The 20845-nt window shown below is 27.3% G+C and overlaps 3 protein-coding genes across 5 annotated transcripts; 2 read left to right on the top strand and 1 right to left on the bottom strand.

Annotated features, from left to right (window-relative positions):
- Positions 1-4423: 4423 nt before the first annotated feature.
- amx (TM2 domain-containing protein 3 almondex) lies at positions 4424-7614 on the top strand. Its single transcript, XM_089225073.1, has 6 exons — positions 4424-5013; positions 5127-5215; positions 5526-5675; positions 5737-5855; positions 7198-7341; positions 7415-7614. Exons 1-6 carry the CDS (start codon positions 4938-4940, stop codon positions 7548-7550), a joined length of 714 nt encoding a protein of 237 aa, XP_089081199.1. The 5' UTR covers positions 4424-4937; the 3' UTR covers positions 7551-7614.
- Positions 7615-7803: 189 nt separating this feature from the next.
- LOC107168919 (transcription termination factor 2-like) lies at positions 7804-17384 on the bottom strand. Of its 2 annotated transcripts, none has more exons than XM_089225071.1 (16): positions 16792-17384; positions 13967-14132; positions 13677-13904; positions 13024-13617; positions 12824-12965; positions 12629-12745; positions 12336-12536; positions 12132-12257; positions 11858-12066; positions 11588-11794; positions 11140-11345; positions 10987-11081; positions 10767-10915; positions 10528-10689; positions 10174-10383; positions 7804-8369 (listed from the first exon to the last, which is right to left on the bottom strand). In XM_089225071.1, exons 1-16 carry the CDS (start codon positions 17049-17051, stop codon positions 8043-8045), a joined length of 3399 nt encoding a protein of 1132 aa, XP_089081197.1. In that variant the 5' UTR covers positions 17052-17384; the 3' UTR covers positions 7804-8042. The 2 variants fall into 2 exon arrangements, with proteins under 2 accessions (XP_089081197.1, XP_089081196.1); XM_089225070.1 differs by having other exon boundaries at positions 13967-14135; positions 16792-17383.
- A 228-nt stretch (positions 17385-17612) lies between these two features.
- Positions 17613-19865, top strand: LOC107168923 (BTB/POZ domain-containing adapter for CUL3-mediated RhoA degradation protein 3). 2 transcript variants are annotated; one of them, XM_015518480.2, is made up of 6 exons: positions 17613-18019; positions 18078-18260; positions 18336-18595; positions 18654-18706; positions 18768-18966; positions 19590-19865. In XM_015518480.2, the coding sequence occupies exons 2-6, from the start codon at positions 18113-18115 to the stop codon at positions 19779-19781; spliced, it is 852 nt and encodes a 283-aa protein (XP_015373966.2). In that variant the 5' UTR covers positions 17613-18019; positions 18078-18112; the 3' UTR covers positions 19782-19865. The 2 variants fall into 2 exon arrangements, with proteins under 2 accessions (XP_015373966.2, XP_089081198.1); XM_089225072.1 differs by having other exon boundaries at positions 17613-18260.
- Positions 19866-20845: the final 980 nt, after the last annotated feature.

Raw genomic sequence — 20845 nt, 5'->3', positions numbered from 1 at the left:
TTGCTTGTGTATTTATAATTAGTGTCATTATAATTTATTCGGTGCTCTATTTGCTGACTTTATTCACCTGACAACATGTTCTTACGTTTCTGACCCTTATTACTTTAAAATGCTAATGCATGTATTGTTAACAATACGTATGCGGTTTCTAGACATATTATAGGATACCTATATTTAGTCTTTTCCAAAAGTTCTTTACCGTTGACATGTGTATAATACAACATGTGGACGCAGTGGCGTATTTAGGAATTCCAGGGTAGGGGCAACACATATTTTGCCCCCCCCCACAGTCAAAAAATAAAAAAAATTGCTACTAACTATTATTATTTATTAAAACATCTATTAACTACTAGGTATACATTATAAATATAAAATTCAAAACATTTTCTTCCTTGATTCAGATGTAGCAAAATCATTAATTATTTTTTCATAGTCTAATGAAGTGGTTTCACTGTGGCTAATATATAAATATATAATATAGGTATTTTGCAATATTTAGCAATATTTTAACTAAAATATTTCGTGTACCAATAAAATATAGATAATAAGTAGGGTCCGGATTGCAATGCAAAGTGCATATTTTTTTTGTTGATCATAAGTACATAATTCGTTTCATGTAACGAGGGTTTGAAAGCTACAAATTTTATTTTGCATTTTTTGGATATTTCGACGTTTTTTTCATTTTTAGCATTATTGGGTTATTTTGTTGGTTTTTAATGCATATTTGTTCAATATAGATATAAAATTCTGCCAATTCAAAATATTATCTAAAGATAAATTATTTTTTTGATGTTAATATTTTGCATACATTTTAATATATATTTTGGTATGTTTAGGATGAATAATATTTCCCCAAAACAGCCAAAACATATGAGTGTCAACATCATAGTACCTAGTCAATATTTTAATTTTTAATTTTCTTTTAAATAAATAATAATGATATCTCATTTATAAATTACAATTTGTTTAAAAAAAAGTCTATGGCATTTTTAAGGTAATTTTTGTGGTAAAATGCATTTTTTTTTGGGCATTTTTGGCTATATTTTAGAGCATATTATTTGTATGGTTTTAAGTGCATTTAAATCCGGGTCCTAATAATAAGTATAATTTATTATTATGTGTTTAAATAATAATTTGTATTGATATTTGATAATTAATAATTCATTTACCTGTTTGAATAGACTAAAAACATTTTTTTTTTTTTTTTAAGTGGATCTTTTTAAAATGAATACATTAATGTGTTATACATACTTCAATACTTGCATAGTTGCATGTACGAATATTAGAAGAACAAAATTAAAAATGAATTAAAAATATTTGGCAGCCTGTTTGCTATTAAAAATATTTATAGATATTAGTTTCTAGTTATAAAGTACTAAATACTAAGTATATAGTAAGTACTAACTACTAAGTACTAACCTAGTAACCTGTGATAGCGTTGGATTGCGCACTTTGCGAAAAAAATGTATTTATTTTGGCTGTTTTTTTATGACAGAAGCATACTTTTCAGCCTTTACTGCGGCCTTCCTCTTATATCCTGACCCGCTAAGTCTTGATCGGATAGGACTCATGACTTCAAAGAAATATTTTTAGTGGGTAATAAATTGCCTGCAATAGACCGTATACGATCTATATGAGACCAAAGTATCAAACTACCAAAGGCACTCCGAGATTCGACTATTCGAGGCAATCCGGTTTATACTGTTTATTGTTTACAGCTCTCAGTTGTGTCGGTAACAGACAACACTATTAAGAGGACGCTACACCCGCATACGTTGTCTCCGTCTTACAAGTGCGTAACATAGCAAATTTTATGCTCAGCAGATCACGTTTAGCTCCGTATTTGTATTTTAAAATTTTAAATTGTTTGTATATCTTAGAATACACATAACACACTTTAAAATTAATATATAATAATAAAAAGCCTACGTCATGCCCTCGGTAATAATGTTACCTTTAATTTTTGTGAGAGGTCAATTTACTCTAAATTTTTAATTAACGGAGCTAAACGTGATCTGCTTAGCATAAAATTTGCTATGTTACGCACTTGTAAGACGAAGACAACATATTATGCGGGCGTAGCTTGATATTAATAAGTTCTCTGTTAGTAACTATCGTTGTGTGCGTGAGATACGGATATGCCTACATGGTCTAGAACTCTAGACGTCTATTTTAATCGGTATAATGCTATTATGTCATATTGGGTTATTATTATTAACATCTATTTTTAATATTTATCGCCGTATACAATATTATTATGAATCAATTGGTCACCGGTGGGCGGTGACCCCGCGCCATGGTGAAACTGTAAAATAGGCAAGTTGTACTGATATTATCAGATAAAAATAATGTGATGGGAGCAGGGAGGGGGATGTGTAAATATTTACTGAAAAAATTTTAATTAATTGAAATCAGTGTGTAAACTATGAAGTACGAAATAGAAATTTGCCGCCCCTCTAAATCTTTAAAAATTTGCCGCTCTGGACAACGGGACCCATAGCCCCTACCTAAATACGCCCCTGTGTGGACGTGGAGTGGACCATTCTTCATGAGACATTTTAAAAATTCCTTCATGAAACCGACATTCATTGCTGCCGTATTGTTTTGGAAAACGATTTTGTTTCCAAAGGCAGCAACAACATCAGACATTTTCTGTGTTTTAGTTTACTTGGTGTACAAGTATAACAATAAGTAACAAGGTATACAATACATTTTATTACTGTACTACCATTCATTTCCGACATGCATTACATAAATCAACATTGTTCATACACTTTCAATATGTTTACGAAGATATGAATTATTTCTATTCATTGCATTTGCAGTTGTTTTTTTTTCAAATTACTAACAGTCATTTATTATTTTATATTTATATTGCATGCATTAATTATATTCTTGTTATACAGTTCATAACAAAGCATTTGTGAATTATTTTATATTAATGGTGTTAATTCATTCATTCATTCGGGACAAATTATAACAAAATCTAATAATCTAATCTATAAAAATATAGGATATAAAGTTTAACAAGATTCCCAGAGCATTATTCCATCTATTTGTAAAAAGTTTATCAAAATTATTTCTTTTATTGAGATAAATATTGACAAGATAATTTGTCAAGATTGTGCTGACTGTGGTCTGTGACTTTACTGCAGTGTGCAGTGTGTTCTTAACTCTTCTTGACTTAAAATAATGGAAATAATCAAATTAAAAAGCGATTGCTTATACGATTAGTGTTATACTATGTTCTATTGCTGCTATTGCTGAACATTCTACAATAAAACAAAAAAAAAATAATGATAATAATATTGTTTTAATGACCGTCAATATTAAGTATAAATAATGTGAACAAAACTTACCTTTTTAAAGCTATTTGAATATTATTTATGTTTTGTTAAGATTTAATTTATTAATACAATTTAATATTTTACACTCAAAAACGATGGGTATTACCTAAAAGGCTAACATTAATTAGCTAACAATGTATACACTATACTATTATGAGTTATATTAATTTATTAATTATATAATATATAATAATTAATATATTACGAACAAAGTAGATAACAATCTAAAATTGGCATGAGCGATATAAAATAAAATGATTTACAAAACCACCAACTATGGTTCATCTTTTTTCTATAGTGCATAACATTATTCGAAATATTTTACGTACATTGACTGTGGTAAGTACACGAAGGCTGCAGACTGCATAGATACACCTAAATAGTAAATAGAGATAAATTAATTTATGTTTGCTAATTTTTTTTCTCGGACATAGTCGAGGTTCTACAGCCAGCTTATAATCACAGATTATATAAAAATAAATAATATAAATCTAAATAAATATAATCTGTGGTTTAATCAAGAATTATATTTTCATTGTCTTCCGTGATGAACGACTTAATGTCTTTGTGGTAAAAACTGCCCTGACAGCAAATTCCTAACAATAATATTTTAATAATGTTTAATTAATTTAATGTTATTAAGTTTATATATTAAATTGAAAATATTATGTTAATGTTTTGATATAGTTATTTTTATAATATTTTTAATTGAAATCCATTAGAATTTATGAGAATGTTAATATTATAACTTAAAGTAATATTTTTTTATATTTTTAGTTGGTTGAATTTTTAATATTCAAATTTGAATTTATTGCAAAGATTTTGAAAATATTCAATTAAAAATACTAATTAAAAATTATATTATAATTTAATTATACATTTATACGGTTTAATGTTTATAGTTTATTTATCTGAACCTTATTCCGATTATCTTGAAAACGCATTTGCTGATACCTTCGAGAAAATTTTTGCTCAACGTTGCTGCTGCTATATAGCTAATAATGTATTTATACTTCCACTTGCTGCTCACCATTCTTATCAGTTGTCGGCGTTATCTCAGAACTATTATTTGTTATGTTTTGTTCTGTGACAACAACCCATTCGGACGAACCCATTACAACTTTTGTGGTTTGTTCTGTATAGTCATAATTTTTGTTTAATAATCCGTTTAACTTGAACCGGTGTCACATGTCGTCAGCTTAGGATAAAGATAAGTTGCTTATACTCAGTGAGATCAGTGAGTACGAGTAGTGTTGTCACGGGTTAAATCATGATCAAATATTTTATCACGGGTTAAACGAAACGTCATTTTTATCATTTCAATTATTTCAACTTTCAACATTTCCTTTTTTATAAACTGTGGTTACTTGCAGAAGTCTGTTGCTTTGTGCTCTGTAAAAACTCTTAAATAATATTATTAAGTAATATTATAATTGGTGTATACGTCATTAAAAATAAGGCAAAATAATAAAAATAAACTTACTCATTGAAAAATTTGACTACAACTTATTTTATAAATTCAAAATTTGTTTATTCTATTTAAGTCAATTATTTCATTGTAATAACTGTTATGAAATATTGAAATGAGATATGAAGTCTAAATATTATCAATGTGCAATTATATTCTTATTTCAACTCACAGTAAGCGGCATAGCATCTCAAAACGGTAAATTAAAAGTTATTTATTTTTAACAGTAATTGTTATTGATAAAATCAAATCATTCATAATTATGATTGTGATCAATCATTGTTAATAAACTAAACATATTTTTTTCACAGACGATGACCATATTGATTTATCGCTCTCTAAACAGAAACAAAAATCAATTCAAACTACAAATATGAATAATTCGACACATCCCAGGATGGTAGGTTATTAATTGGCAGCAGTGTTCTGACTTTATGAATGTTCTGTAGTTTTTATAAAAATTATCTAACTATTATATAATTAACAAAATATTTCATTTTCTTCGAATTAATAAGATATTATATCAAAGGAATATTTAAAAAAAAATGTGATCAGTTAACAACACTGATTTATTAGTAATATCTTTATGTTTTGTGTTTATCTTATAAATTTAATTTGTGAGACACCGCAGTTTAAAATAGGAATTAACTCTTCATTGTTTGTAGTTCAATACCAACAAATATTCTGTAATAGTTATTTTCTGATTAAAGATACGTCATGAAGACGATTTGGAACGCATAGTCTCTGAACACAAGGCTTGTTCAAGTATGCCATATTCAAGTATCAGTTGTCATATGAATTCGACATGTGTGTATGGAAATCAAACAATTGCTATATGCAAATCAAATGTAGATTGTCTGGTATGTAGTAATTTAAAATTTTTATTTTCATTTAATTAAGATGCATAATTTTTTTTTTTAGGGAGAAAATACATTTGCTAAAAACTTGACTTGTCGGTTTTGTTATCAGACAGAGTTCTGGGAATATGAATGTGTGAAAAAAATCTGTAATTCTGCTGCTTCTCCACCAACTTATTACCGGTTATAATTGAATAGATAAATACTTTTGTACCTACTAACAATTATTCATTTATTTTAGTTACTAAATACTTGATAATATAAAAATAATAAACTTTCATAAAATTAATAATTCTTTTGATTTTTACAATATGTAAATGGTTACTAACTTTATATATACATTTTGCAATTAAAATTTAAACTAATATTGTCGTTTATAATTAGATTTAGATAACACATAGAAACTATGGCAGATAAATTTGAAATAATAATTTTCTAAACATTCTTAAGAGGACACTACACACATAATTGATATCTCCGTCTTACAAGTGCGTAACGTAACAAATTTACACTTAGCATATTACAATTAACTCTGTTAGTTTAAAAATTTGAGTAAATTGACCAACTATGAAACTTGATGGTAAGGACATTATCTGTGTTTGTATGTTGGTTTTTACGATAACTTAGTTTTTAAGTGAATTATGAGCATTTTTTATTTATGCTTTTTTATATATGCCGAACTTGCTACAAAATTGAACTATTGTAAAAAAACCACATAACAGATAGTGCTCTTAACATCAAGTTTCATAATAGGGTCGACTTACTCAAATTTTTAAACTAACAAAACTAAATGCGTCCTGCTGAGCATTGTGGTATCACCCGTATTATCTAATAATAAACCAACTATATACGCCTCATCTTCGTACGCTTAAAGCTAGTGACTCTTTCTAGAACAAATTCAAAAAAGGCTTTTGTAACTTATTTAGGCGCGATGGTGTGCATTTATCTTTTCTACATTCGTTTCCTAAAATCGGAAATTACTATTAGGACTCATGTCCGGTAACGTTATTCAGTTTAAAATAAACTTCATTGACTATAGGTCTGTGCACTGTTCCAATATAAAGGTATGAACGAAAAAGACTTGAGTCTTGATATAATAATATTCAACTCGGTTTGGAAGCACTTTTATTAAATTAAAACACTTAGCAAATCCAGATTGCCTAACCCGTATTACGATTGCCATTTCACACGCACAATCGTTGTACCTACATTATAGCGGACTCACTCAGCGACAACAGGACAGCCCGCGCCTGTTTTTCTGGCGTCGTTATATAGAAAATATTTATGTCGCCTCTGGATGTCTAGCTTCACTGACCTATGTTAATAATTTACAATTCAAATCATATATATATATTTATATATTTATTATATATAATAATAATATTATGACGACTGTCTATATTATATGACAACATAAATTTGTTATGTTATGCACTTATAAGAGGGAGACAACAAATGGTTGTGTAGCGTCGTCCGATTAACTGAAATTGTATGATGTATTTTTAATCATAAATGTTTATTATAGCACTAATTGTACAGTGAACAGAGATGTTTTATGTTTGGGAAGAAGAACATTTTTAAAAAGATTGCGCTGCAATTGGACTGGTGGACATCGATGGTCTACTGCTTTAATCTTAAGTATTACTCTAGGGGGATTCGGTATAGATAGGTATGTCAAACATATTCTTTAGTGTGATTTAACTAAAATGTCAATTTAAAATGTATAATATTTTTTGTATCAGGTTTTACTTGGGACATTGGCAAGAAGGCATAGGCAAACTATTCAGTTTTGGTGGCCTTGGTGTTTGGACCCTTATTGACGTATTATTAATATCTATCAGATACCTTGGTCCAGCAGATGGTTCTCTATATTTGTAAAAACATTTTAAAATATTTGTTGTTTAAATTTCCAAATAAAATACTAAATTTTAGTTGTTTTAAATTTGCATTAAAATTGAACATTTATAATCATTAATACTGTCTTTATGTAGTTTATGTGTTTATTTTAAATAGGTATTTGAATTATTTACAAGTCACTGATTTACTACAATAAGTATAAAAAATAAGATTTCATTTTAGAACTGAAAAACCTCTAGTATCAATTCCATAGAAAAACAATGAGCCATAAAACTTAATAAGTAATTAACAAAATTATATATTTTATTTTAGCATTTTTTTTTTATTTCTAAACATTTTAATTAAAAAAAAACTTATAAATACTAAATACATATTGCAAAATATTTGAACATTTGTTTAGCAAAGTAATAATTATTAAAATAAATCATAAATTATGAAATACTTTTACAGTTTAAAATAATTTAAGTCGTAATTATAGAACAAAGTATAAGAGTATGAACAAATTTAACAAATTTAAGGATTAACTTTATTAGGGTTCATATTGAATATTTGTTTGAGGTCATCCAAAGTTATCTTAGAACCTTCTACATTTCTAGAGCCACCAAAAACAGTACTAGCAATTTCAAGTTTCTGTGTTTGAATTTTTTGAATTGATGTTTCAATAGTATTATCACAAATAAACTTGTACACATTGACTGGTTTTTGTTGTCCTACTCTATAAATGCGATCACACGCTTGAGCTTCAAGCTGTGGATTCCAGTGGATATCCACTAGAAACAAGTGGTTGGCAACAACTAAATTGAGACCAACACCGCCAGCAGTTAATGACAATAATAAAATCTGAAAGAAAATTAATTACAATATATCAATAAACATAATAATAAAAAATTTTAGTTTGCCTGGGGTAATTGCTGGAACTACTAACTGATTTTAAAATATTTACCACCAGAGAGCTATGCTATTGTAAGAATCTATAGGCTAAAAGTTGTCTGATTAAGTAGGTTCTTTAATTTTTTTTTATATAAATAATAATATATTTTTGTTTATCATATGGTTGCTATTAGAATAATCTATTAATTTTAAAAACTGTTTCACCAACATAAAGCAAAAAATGACAAAATGTTTGATATTTATTACTTAATGTTAAATTTTAATATTATTAATTCAGCCTAACTTTTTCTTCATGAACATCTCTTTTCTCCTTAAGTTCATCCTAATAATCAATTTTCAGATCTGTCCTCAATGGATTTTAAAATTAAAGTCTTGGCTAATGTTGCTGTTTCAAATTTTCTCAATTTTTTTTTTTAATTTCACAGTAATTTATACACATGGATCTGTTTCTCTTCTTTTCAATGGCTATGCTTTTTACAATCTAGAGTTACGTCATGTCTCCTTTACCAATACCCTCTCTCCTCCATAGCTGAGTGCTATGCCATTATTGATGCCTTAAATTTTATCTAAAATTTGGCACTCAACAATTATTTAATTGCCCTAGATTCCATGTTATGCCTTTAAATCTTAACTTCCAATCAATTTAACTCTCATTTAATTTGAAAGGTTGCATATAATTTTAGACCTATATTTTATATGAACGTGTTAAAAATCTTATAACAACTCGATTACCTAGATTTTTATGTATCAAAATAGTTAGAAAAATATTCTGTATTGAAATATGAAATTAAAACTGTTGTCATTTAAAAAAATTTAAAAATATTAAGGATAAAAAATACATTTTTAAGATAAGAAACAAAGTAATCTTTTTTCAAATGTATGTTTTATACTTTTTTAAATAATATGTGTTCAATGGAAAAGAAACACTCAATAATCAAACCATGCATAAAGGGTATAAACATTCTTAAAAAATAAAGAAGTCTTAATAACTCAGAAGTTTAAAGCTAAACAAAACAAATAATATATGATATAAACATTGAATTTAAAAAGAATGGCTATCTTCCTGTATGCGCTCTACCCCAGATTGCAGTCTACCTGCGATTATTGGACGATTGTTGTATGCGCTCTACTATAAAATTTATATCTTTATTGTCGTGACTTAAAATTAATGGTAATAAAGATTAGAACTCTCTTTTTCTACATCATATCATATTTTTTGATTGTATAATATTGTATAATATTTTTTGTCGTTGGGTGACAATACTTGAGTTCATACACGGTTTTATACTTTCATATAATAATAAAAATACAAAGGTAAATATAAATATAATAATAATTACAGGTATCTCATTGAAACGTGGTGGAGAGGAATTAATAAAAGTGACACATTTAACGCTTTTCTGAGGGTCATGGCACAAGTATTTTAATATTTATTTAAAATATTTTTTTTTTTTTTATTTAATTTTATATTTATTATTTATAATTATTATTGAAACAAATAACGAGACGGCGACAAAACGATGATGTGCGTTGATATTATAATATAATCATTTTTATTACTTTATTCATAACAATTTTTGTTCGTTATTAAAACCACTTTATATCATCCCACTTATTACTTGAATATATTGTCTATAAATGAAATATAGTTGTAGGGTGGAAAAACACGGTAGAGCGCATTCTGCAGTCGCAATGCTGCCGGTAGAGCGCATACAGGAAGATAGCCATAATATAATATAAAATTGTTATTTACTTTTGGTCCACCTTTGGGTTGGTCAAATTCACTTATTATTTTGTTTCTTTGTGGAACGGGAACAGCTCCACTGAATATCTCAGTTTTAACACCATATTGAGATAATTGTTTGTTAACAAGGTTTAACACACTTGGCCATTGAGACACAATTACAGCCTTATCATCAGTATGCAATACTTTTTCATTCACCATATCGCAGACAGCTTTAATCTAAAATGAATAAACCATAGTAAAATAAAATATAAAGGCTGATCTGAAATTTGTATTAAAAATTGGAAAAATGTTATGGAATCACTGTCAATCGTTTTAGTCCAAGAAACAAAACAATATTTTAAAGCATAATCGTTTTCATACCTTTGAACTAATCCATTTTTCATTAAAAATTACATTATTGCTTTTAACAGTATCGTTTTCAATATTTGGAATTCCAATAGACATTCGACTCAATTTGTCTACAATATCCAAATCTTTATTATCTTGTATGCCATCAGTCTTTAGACATTCATCTTCCAACATCTATAATAATATTAATATATTTTGTTTCATAAATAAATTATCTAATAATCAAATAATAATAATAATAATACACATACATTTTTCAATAAACAAGGATGACAACATAGTTGTCTAAGTCGTAATATTAAAACTAAGATATGATGAGTTTGAATGTTTTTGTTATTCACTAATTGTTTGAATAATTTGTCCAGTTCAGGATGATCTTTAAAAATATTGTCACTATTTTCTAAAAAATATTTAAAAAATAGTATCAATTTATTAATATTAAATGATAAACTTCTTTTCAGTGTAGCTTACGACTTAAATATTTAGCCTTGTGTTTAACTGGAAAACCACGATCAATAGCATTTTCTTTGTCAGCTTTTTCATAGAGATATGTTGCAAACAGTGAACTAAGACATCAAATAAAATAAGTTTAAATGAAATATACTTGAAAGGAGACTAACAAACCTCGAGAAATGCAACACTTTTTCATATGCTTCTTTTTCTTCTTTAAATAATTCGACTTTGATGGTATGAAATGTTTTATGGGGTAAATTGAATTTTGTAGTTTTTTGTAACTGATCTTTTGTTCGTCTCAACATTAGTGCTTTAGTTAATAAAGAAAGTCTGTTTTTACCTGCATCATCATTATTACCTACCCAACGTTTCCAAACCTATATAAAATTAATAATATAAAAAGATTCTGAGTAACAGGACATTTAGTACAGAATTAATCTGAATGCATTTTTATTAAAACATTAAGTTACTGGAGAAAATTGTTTGTTGATTATAATTGAACATTTTAACAATTTTTAACTACAAAATAATTTGCAAGCTTTTAATCTGATGAATTTAGTTAAAATTTTAACTTTAAATGCTTAAAAAAAAAATTTTAAAATAAATAACTCATACTTACTGCCCATTCATCAAAGGGACGACACTTAATGAATTTTAACAATGAAAAAAAATCAGCTTCTTTATTATGGATTGGAGTGCCAGTTAATGCCCATCGATTAACACCAGAAAGTGAACTTACTGCTACAGAAGTTTGACTTTTGTGATTTCTAATTGTATGGGCTTCGTCGAGAATTATTCTGCACCATTTAATATTATAGAGGGGGCTCTATTTTAAAATGAACTAATTAAAACATCAGATTTTACATTTTTTGATAGAATTTATACGAACCGAGTTCTTATTTTTTTGGTCCCACATGACCGTATGATATGTGGTTAAAACTATATGTTTTTTGGCCAATCGTCTAGCAGAAGAATCTCTATTTGGCCCATAATATTTAACTACATCTAAAACTCTTGGCTTTACTTTTGATCTGACTTCATTATCCCATTGGTCGAGTAATGATGATGGACAAACAATAAGAGTTCCACCTTTATGATCTGAAAAAAATCAAGCATTATGAGATTATTTAATACTTAGTTTAGAGTAAATTATTCAAGTATACAATTCAGATTTGAGTCTTCAAAAGAATCATCTGTTTCAGAATCTTCGTCTTGGTCTTTCTGAGCTTCATAAGCTTTAAGAACTAGAGAAATCATTGACAAAGTCTTTCCTAAACCCATATCATCAGCTGAAAAATTGAATATAAAATAATATTGGCGTTTGAGAAATTGTTCTGTTTGCATAATATAATATGTTATTTATATACCTAAAATACCCCCATGAGGTTTTTGACTCTCTCTCCACATCAGCCACGCAATAGCATGTTTTTGGTGGGGCATAAGTTCCACTTTAAGTTTTTGTGGGTCATCAGCTAAAATATCTGAAGATGGGCAGGTTCCTAATGATTTGTGCAAGCTATTAAGTACATCTAAAGTCATAGTTTGCTGTGTGCGATAAGTACTTAAAGCTAAAAAAAATCAATCAATAAAATGGTTTTAAGTTTTATTTTATAAATAAAAATAAATTGTTTTACATTAAGTAATATATATTTAAAAATACCTTTGTCTCCCATGGCATTAATGTCAATATTACCGGCTGCCTTTTTAGTCAATGCATTATTAATATCTAATGTTTGCAATTGATATGACTGAGGTTTTAGAGATTTTTTTAATTCTTCTGCAAATATTTAAATAATGAATATAAATAAAGCATTAAAATCAATTAAATTAAGTTAGTATGTATAGACAGTTAAACCTGGGTAATCTTCCATTTTTCTAAGTACATTATTTAATTGTTTTCTTGTATCAATAGATGCACTTTCTTCTTTTGAAATAGCTCTTTTTAATTTATAACCTCCGTCAGGTAATAAGTTTAAATTTGTTATTTTCATAGTGTTCTAAAAGTTAAAATAAAATCAGTAAAATCTAAGAAAAATATATTTATCATAAACTAACTTTCATGTTAGCAATATTTTTTGTATATCGGCTTAGAACTTCTTCTAATCTTAGTTTTTCCATTTTTAGGGATTGAAAATCTCTATCATTTGGTTTTTTTGTATCACCTGTTGAAATATCTTTTGAAGATACTGAAGATTTTTCATTTGATTTTTCTTCAGTTAAATCAATTGTTAGATTATGTTCTTTTGGTAACCATAATTTAGAGGGTTTTTTTGGGCTATCGCCAACCAAATCAATTGTTTCAATAATTTTCTCATTTTTCTTAATTTTTGATGATTGCTCTGAGGTTACATTTTCAGGATTTGGATATTCTAAAATACTACTTTGAGATATTGGATCATTTAAGGAATAGATAGTGTTTGAAAATTTCAAGTCATCAATAAATGGCCGGATTTGTTTAGAAGATGTAACAGTTGATTTATGGTGGACAGAAACATCATTATCAGAATCGCTAGGTTCAATCAAAGATAAATCATCCAATTTTGTTTCTATTAGAGATTCATCTTGATTTTTTTTTTCAGGTATTTTGAAATTTTGGTATTGTGGAGAATTTATAATATCTGGATCTGATTCCAAATTCAAATTGGTTGCCTAAAAATATTTTGAAAAATTAACTTTTACAAAAATATTTAAAACAATAAAAATCTTACATCAAAAATATCACTCTTTGTCACAGTTTGACTTTCATTACTAGAATTTAAAATTAAAGCTTGTTTGGTTTTATACTTTCCAGGAGGTTTAAAAGATTCATTAGCTACAATATTTATTATTTTATCAGGTTTATCATCCATATATTCTTCAAGTAAACATTCTTCACCACTTTCATCAGACTCCATTACAGATGTACTTTTTTTAGGCAAAGAGTTATCACCTGATTCCTAAATAATAAGTACATAATATAAACATCCAAGTATAACAATAAACAAGAAAAAAAACTTACATCACAACTACTATATTTTGATTGTTCGTCATCGCTCGATTGTAATATATTTCTATACTTAGCCAAATCTCTTTTTGTAGGTTTGAAAATCGATTCATTTACTGAGCTATTAGGAGAAGTTGTTTTATCATTGTATTCATAAGATTTCTTTTTATCAATTCTATTACTTCTAAAACAAAAATACAAAGTTAAATTACTAATAATAAATTAGAAAATTGTACATAAATATTGAACTTTTTATAGGTGTTTAAAATGTATGTAACATATTGCAGAACGTAAAGAAATCCAAATTAAAATATACAAAACAACAAAATACAATGATGCTTTTAAAAAACAAGAACCACATCAGGCATTTTAATAAATTATAAAATAACAGAAAAATTAAAACCATACACGGTGAACAAAAAAAAAAATACAAGTTATTAAATATAAAATGAAATATTGTATTATAAACAAGATAATGTAAAATATGAAAATATACTCGATTTTAGAGATAGAATTCTGATTGTATTAATATCATAATAATGCAAATTCAAGAAAATAAGATGTGTAAGTACCAACATTTAATGATACATATCAATTTTTTTTAGATATTTTATTTATTATTATTTTACTTATCTCAGCTGACTGTAGCAATAAATTTAGTATTTAGCAAAAGATAGAACAAAATTAACAAAGTTTAAGTCCTTTAAATATTATTAATTATACACAAAAGCAATGTTAGAATTTTATTTATATTAATTATTCATTATCATTTATTTAAATATATAGGTATATCAAAATTCTGGTTCTGTTATAAGACTCACAGGGATAGAAACTACAATTATTTCATATTTTAATTTATTTTAATGTTTTGGTAAAAAAGTTAAAAAATATATTTTTATATTTAATAATTTCCAAAAAAATTCACTATAGCCATTTTGTAGAGTTTATTTATCTGAAAATATTGATGTGGTACTAGTTCAATATGCTATCTACAGTAAATATTTTATCCACTGCAGTAATTTTACTATAGTTACTATAGTTTACCTATGATATCTACCGTATGCCCGTATGCTGTATATTAATATATTATACATATTTTATCATTTTGCAATCACGATTTAAGATTAATCTTTTAATAAAACCCCAAATCATATTATATTTAATTATATTTTATACCTTAGTAAGTTAGGTAGGTTAGTAGGTATACTTTTAGGTATATTATACCTGTTTAGTGTGTGTTTGTGAGTACGTGGTTTTACTGCGATTTATTTATTAATAAATATTATTTAATTATTATTATTATGAGTTTGTCAACTATGAGTTATTTATATCGACACATAATTCAAAATGAAGAGATGTGCGAACATTTTTTAAGTATACGCGGTTTATTACCAATATTACCAAAGAAGAAATTCTGCATTATAAAGGTAGGACAATTTACATTTAAATACGTGAAAAACGCCGGGCCCTGCGCGTTCTCGTACATCTGGCCAAACATTTCAGTATGTCTAGGTATAATAATATTTAATTTCTTCAAAACTATAAAATATATTAAAAATCAGGAAATTAATGAAAATAAACTGTTGAAAAGTCAATATTTTTAGAAAAATAAATTTTAACAAAATGGCTATTTAATTAATATTTTTTATTTATTTTTTTTTTGTTTAGGAAACAATTAAATAAAAAATATATTTTTTAAATTTTTTCCAAAACATTAAAATAAATTAAAAAATGAAATAATTGTAGTTCTTATCCCTGTGAGTCTTATTACAAAGTCAGAATTTTGATATCTCCATTATTTTGTGAGATATCACAATGGGTAAATCCTCGTGGGACTCCCCGTAGATATATATAGATCTTTAAATGTCTTAAAATACGAACTACATATTAATGTATAAGTTTCAAATGCAATAGGTACCTATAACATTTTTCGGTTTTTCCTATTGATGGTTTTATAGGACACATAAAGTAAATACTAGTATAATATACCAGTTATGCTATTCAAAATTCTGATGTTTGTATATTTTTATGAAATATTCTGAGACATAAATAGTAGAGATTGTGTAAAAACATCATATTGATTCCCACCATTTGTATGGTGGAATTTGATTTAATTTGGAACTTAGTGTTTACATATTATATACAAAATATTAGGCAATATAGATGCTTAAATTATAGAATAGTTCATCTTTGATAAATTGTTAATTTTTATATTAATTCTTGATTAGTTGCACATGGGTCCAGCAGAAATAACAGATTTAAGACGTGTGAGATCTAACTCCTGTGTAGCTTTTAATCACAAATAAGACAGTTCTTAGTTATCTTATTTTTACTTACTAACTACCTGTCTTTAAAAAAATGTATTTATTATAAAACAATATATTTACATACTTATATAATTTAAATAAAAATAAGAATCAATCAAATATTTATTTGTACAGTTGAGTATCGACAACTTGAAATTCAAAGATGAGCTCAAAGATAATAAAATAAATTTGAGTTATGTACTCCAAATATAATTTAAAAACACTTAAAGGCACAAGAAAAATATTGAGTTATTGAGACTCAAATTTTATTTAAATAGGTACACAAAGAAATATAACAATCGCAACTACCTACCAAAAATTTAATTTGAGACTTTTTTAATTTCAAAAGGGTCAGACCCCAGTACACCACAAGACCATCGGGAATTTGTTATTTATTTTTTGATATGCGGAATTAGGTATGGAAAGGTCCGCATTGTTAAAATGTCAAAACATTAATTTATTGTATGAGAGCAAAACAGGTAATAGCATGTTTAATATTTCAAGTTCGATTAGAAATTGAATAAAAAAACTTACCCACATGACACTTCTGAATCAGTATCGGACAATCTGAATAATGTTCTGTCAGGTTTAATACTAACAGAATCATCAGTAACATTCGAACTGTTTGAAGTAGGTGTCTGTCGTCGGCGGCGAGAAAACGCTTTCTCCGCCCGAGCACTATCCATCTGGGCATTTGATGAATCTGCATCATCGCTATCGTCCGACGAATCGGACATTAACCTTCTAGCAAATCTGCTGGTGATTTTAGAAGATGTGGAACGTGAAGATTTCATATTTATTTAAAACATCAAATGGTAAAAAAACGGTAATAATTTGTTCACGTTATGATATGGTATGTTTTGGCACAGATTCAGAACGATCCGCTAACCGACATACGTATGTGAAATCCCAATGACGAGTGATATTTCCCACTGTGAGTATCCATTTGCCTTGTCAGGAACACGGCTCACAACTCTTTTCCAACAAGGAACCGAAAGACCACGATGTAAGAAACTATATAGTAAGCACTAAGCACGACTGAAGAACTCAATGTTTTGCTATGATTAGCCGTGCTAAACTCGGTATAATTTCTTATGATTGTTTGACTGTTCGAAGTTTACGGTTGGCCGTTGTCGCATAATTTTAAATTTGACCAATCAACGATAAAACAATTTTATAAATCGACCACCGCTACCTGGTGAACAACTTACGCTTCTAGATATCGGAAAATGGCTCCGTCTGCGGAGCCGAACTCTTTATCACTGGGCAGAACTGTACTCATCCCGAAAAATTATATCACTGTTATCACATTATCACACTACACATTATACAATCTAGTTTATTATCATTAAATTACCTTTAAAACCGTGTTAGGCTGTTAGGACTTAGGAATTTGAGTCTTGGGTCTTTGGGTCTTAACTATATTATTATTTATTTGTATTATTGTTCTATGGTCTAAGTTTATAAAGTTAACTTAGGACTAGGAGTTAGTCCTAGTTACTGAGTTAGGACTGGGCACATCGTTAAATATAAATTATTCAATTTTTGTTAACTTCAGTTGTATAGTTCAATTTTCAATACTTAAATCGTAATTGTTTGCTAAATGAACATAAACTAATGGGAGTAATCTCAACATTTTATTTATAAACATCGTATCCATTTTTCTTTTTGTAGAATTTATCTTAAACAAGAGTATAATGTTTAGTTTTTATAATAAAAAATTAATGACATGTCTTAAATATTTGGTGGAGTTATATAAAAAGTAATTGTTTAATGTATATAACAGTTCAATAACTAATAAATAAGGTAAAATCATTTAGATTCTGCTGATCACAACAAATGTAATCATACTAAAATGCAGCCTCAAGAAATTCAACCTAAATATGCAAAATTAAACGTAGGTGGTTCATTATTTTATACTACAATTGGTACCTTGACCAAGCATGATACAATGCTAAAAGCCATGTTTAGTGGTCGGATGAAAGTACTTACTGATACTGAAGGTACTGTATGACATATTTTATATCGTACCTAAGTCATGTGTTAATAAAGTCTTATCACATTAAAAAAATCTTCAGGTTGGGTCCTAATTGATCGTTGTGGCAAGCACTTTAATTCTGTGTTGAACTTTTTGCGCGATGAACATGTAGCTCTTCCAGATAAGACCCATGAAATCGCTGAGCTGTTAGCTGAAGCCAAATTCTATTTAATATCACCACTTGTTGAATCTTGTCAACAAGCTTTACGGTCAAGACAGTGTAAAATCGAACCACAATGTCGTATACCTCTTACGTCTTCTAGTGCAGACTTAAGTCAACTTATTACAATGAGTACAAAAGTAAGTAAATATCACATTTTATAAAATATTTTTTTAATTTGTTTGTCTTTTATTTTAGCCAACTGTTAAGCTTCTTATAAATAGACATAATAACAAGTATTCATATACAAGGTAAAGACATTTATAATTATTTATCCCATGTAATAAATTGTCAATACATTTTTATTTTCAGTGCTTCAGATGATAATTTACTAAAAAATGTTGAATTATTTGATAAACTTTCATTGCGTTTTGGTTCAAGATTTCTGTTTATCAAAGATGTTAGTGGTTCGAGTGAAATATGTTGCTGGAGTTATTTTGGATTGGCAACTAAAGTTGCTGAAGTTTGTTGTACATCTATTGTATATGCTACGGATAAGAAACATACAAAAGTATTAATATTTTTTGTTATTGCTATATTTGGTTTTAAGAGGATGTCAGCGCACTATTTGTTTTCTTTCTCTCTCTGGCCCACGAGTAACATAGACAAAATGCATTTACGTAGAATCGTTTTTTCTATGTTTTTAAATAATCTTAGAGTAAAACCATCCATTACAAAAAAAAAGTGGAGAATGGCATATTGATATTATATTATATTTTATTTTGATTTTGTATTCAAATTTCAAAATAAACAAAAAAATGTTGTAAATTAATTGAAATGATGTTGTTGAAATTGTTTTGAGACAATATTTTGACAAATTGATATGTCATTCCCTCAAAAATTTTATTCTCTATGTTTTTGTGTAATGGATGATTTTACTCTAAGATTACTTGAAAGTTGAAATCACAGTCATAAATGATTCTGCGTAAATGTGTTTTGTTTCTGTTCAATGTTGAGTGTGGCCACGAGGGTCAGAGATAAAACAAATGGTGCGCTGACATCCTCTTAAAATATCGTGTTTATTTTTTAATTTATAATATTAGTCCTTGAAAACTTTCGATTGTACAATACTTATTCAGGTAAACTAGAAGGATAAAATTATTAACAAACCTAATTTTACATATTTTTATTTAGGTTGATTTTCCAGAAGCAAGAATTTATGAAGAATGCCTTAATCTAATGCTCTATGAAAATCGCACTGAACCTGATCAAGAGCTTATGCAAGCTACATCTTGGCGTGGTGCTGTATCAGGTATGTCATCAGCTTATGGAAGCGATGATGAAGAAGAACGAACTCGTTTAGGGCTTAGGATAAGAATGGTATAGTGAGCCATAACCAGCTTTTTGAAAAAGTTTTAAATAACATGTAACGGTAATTAATATACTTAAGCTATATTTGTATTGCCCTTACACATTGCTTTTTTTTGAAGCTGTATTTGTTATTGCTATTGTGGGAGGTTGAGTCATAGAAGACTTATGTTAGACACGAAGTTAACAATTTATTCCTTAAAAATTTTAACGTTACAATTATATGTTCATATTTTATTATCATCATTATCAATTTAATCATTTATAATGCATTCTGAGCAGGAAATGTAACACAAAACTATAAATTGAATTATTTTTGTCACCTGTCATCATATTGAGTAATCTAATGACTATTTAATTGTTATCTTTGTGTATTAATAATGATTAGTTGTACATTTTATAACACTTTGGTTTTATTTGATTAAAATATTTCTATATGCTACAAATTAATAAATAAACAAAAACATAATTGTTGTAATTAATGTATGATATGAATATATTTTAAATAGCATAATACTTAATATAGTAAAACAAAAATAACAATTTATATGTCATGATATACTATTTTGAATTGCAATTTGCAACAATAAAATTTGTTTACAACTTATACATTTGTACGATATGTAAATAGTTATAAGAAAAATAACTGACTAGGCTTATATAAAAACACAAGTTTCAGTAGTCACCTATAAAACTGTACATAGTAACTAATATGATCAAGTTGATAATACTTAAGGAATAGTTTTTACACCTTAATACTTTTTAATACCTATTCGCCATAAATAATTATAAACACTTGCGGTGGAAAAATAATGTGTTATCAAACAAACCATGAAATTGATCGGTAAAATAAAAAGTACTTGTTTATTATTTACTACTTTGCTTTAAATTTCAAAAATTATACCAAAATATTTTGTGTATCAATGAATATAAATCATCTCTTAATAAATTTGACTAGTTAAAATCATTCAAGTATTTAGCTATAACTTAATAATTCATGTACATTACACATTTAAATAGCCGTTTTCATGTACGCTTTAAGAACATAACATTTTTTAGTAGATTTAGACCAATAATATTGT

This window comes from Diuraphis noxia, unplaced genomic scaffold (assembly GCF_037042655.1).
Source record: "Diuraphis noxia isolate RWA-SAM2 unplaced genomic scaffold, SU_Dnox_SAM2 contig0003, whole genome shotgun sequence".
NCBI lineage: Eukaryota > Metazoa > Arthropoda > Insecta > Hemiptera > Aphididae > Diuraphis > Diuraphis noxia.
This window is presented reverse-complemented; position numbering and strand designations above follow the sequence as displayed.